Below are 2,086 nucleotides of genomic sequence, written 5' to 3'. Positions count from 1 at the left end.
GCGCCGCCGTGCTCCCAAGCGGCGCACTGTACCAGTGCGCCACCGGGCCGGCCCACAAATCCTAAATATGAATTTGGAATATATAGCACGATTCACTTTTTTTTCTTTAACAAACATCTACTCATTATTTTCTTGTGAGAAAGCTTGTGCTAAATATTGCATATAAAGCAATGATTAAAAAACACAACCCTCCCTTCTATATTCTATGAGAGAGTAAATATGAACCAAGAATAACAAATTTTTGAAATAGAAGAATAGATTTATATGTCTAATTTGAAGCTCACATTCTCATATATCTTTCTTTCCTAATTTCCCTCAAACACAAACAACATATACCATCACAAAGGAAAATCCAGATGACATTTTATCAACAAGAAAGTGATCAGAGCAGGTAGAGAGAGCTGTCAAATTTTACCACAAATGTAGAGAGGAAGAAAATAAAAATAAAACTGTAACATAAAAAACCTCCCATGGGACTATTAAAAAGAGGAGACAATTTGATGAAATGAAGAAGGCTCAATTCAAGATATAATATCAAGTGAAAAAAATTAGGATCCTAATTATAATAATAATTTGTAAAGAGATTAAACCAAATATTATCAATAAATTACCCAGGTATAGAATACTTCATATTTTAATATTTTGCATATTTTCTATATTTGGCATGTAAAGTTTTACAAACAGAAAAATAACAAATGCAACTTTTGAAAGATAAGAGTTTAAATCCCGTTTATAATAGGGATTGTGATACTGATTCTAAGGGTTTATTTATAGGATGGGAGCATGTACAGCAAATGTAAAGTCATCTGCAAAGCCTGGACTTCAAAATGAAACATCACTAATTCTCTTTAAGAATCAATCAACAATCAACCAATAAAACTGTCTAACTCTTTTTGAATCACCTTGAATATAACCTTCTCATTATACCCTTTTGATGTCTAGTGTCAGTTTCCACTTGCAAACAAACAATATGACTAATGCTGTACTTGAAGGTCTGTGCCAGAGGAAAGGTGATGGGGCTTCAGCCCCAGCTGTAGGTTTGGGTACAGGCTGCAGGTGCCTGGAAAGCAATGTGTGCTCGCTGCACAGAAGTAAATAGCTGAGTCTCCAGGTTGGGTGGCTGAAATGTGCAAGGAGAGATGTTTGTCCTTCTTATTCAATAAAACGGCGAGTCTTCGGTCTAGCTTTTTGTCCATATTTGAGCGAATGTCTATAATGAACTGAGGACCCTTTCCAAGTTCTTGTTTATACCAAGGAAAGTAGGATGAGGCACTGTCTGAATAAGTACAGTTGATAACAGCTCTGTCTCCCTCCTGGGCACTCAGGGTAGAAGGACTCTGCTCCACATTCTCTCCTCGGATCACCCCTATGCAGAGAGAAAAAGTCAGAGAAAATAGAAGGGTTGTCAGGTCATACTATCTAGAATTTTCTTTTCCTTTAATAACTAGAGGAAACTTGAAAAAACTAGTCTCTTCATTGAACTTCTAAAGAATATCCACTAATATACTCTATTTGCTAAAAACCCTCAACTCACAGACCAGCTGCAGCCACAAGAACATGAATAAAGCTTGAATGGATGCCTTCATCGTCCTTCCAAATTAGGGTCAGTCATAGATCTGCAATCTGCAGCAAGGAGAGCTACTTCTATTATCAGTTTGTCCCGTCCTCTTTTTTCTAACAATCATTGAGGTTTTCACATTGTTTACCCAGCCAATAAGAAAAAGGCTGTGCTTCTGCCATAAGTCTGTTCATTCGGAAGTCACTTAAAAGCACCCTCCACATGTTCTGCATCAGCAGAGGTGCACTACCATCTTGTGGTCATGTCCCTAACTGCTGAACTGACTGGTTGAATGTCCTTCTCTTACCCATGAGGGACTCAGATGTGTAAAAGCGGTAATGATCAAACAAATTAGGTTTTAGGTCAGAGATTAAATGCACGATAAGAATATAGAAATCAATATTTAAGTATATGCATACTATTGAGTCATTGTTAGTAAGGTGGAAAAAGATAGATGCTGTTGGTGTTTTTATTTTTTTAATTTTATTTTACTTCTCAATATACATTGTAGTTGATTTTCATGCCCCT

At 36.5% G+C, this 2,086-nt stretch overlaps 1 gene segment (V, D, J or C); it reads right to left on the bottom strand.

Moving 5' to 3' along the window:
* Positions 1 to 974: 974 nt before the first annotated feature.
* On the bottom strand, positions 975 to 1,586 carry LOC103610544. The segment is given in 2 exon segments: positions 975 to 1,366; positions 1,535 to 1,586. Coding segments are annotated over 2 exon segments (444 nt in total).
* Positions 1,587 to 2,086: the final 500 nt, after the last annotated feature.

The sequence above is a fragment of the Galeopterus variegatus genome, unplaced genomic scaffold (assembly GCF_000696425.1).
Source record: "Galeopterus variegatus unplaced genomic scaffold, G_variegatus-3.0.2 Scaffold11290, whole genome shotgun sequence".
NCBI lineage: Eukaryota > Metazoa > Chordata > Mammalia > Dermoptera > Cynocephalidae > Galeopterus > Galeopterus variegatus.
The sequence above is the reverse complement of the archived record's forward strand: the minus strand, read 5'-3'. Positions and strand labels throughout refer to the sequence as shown.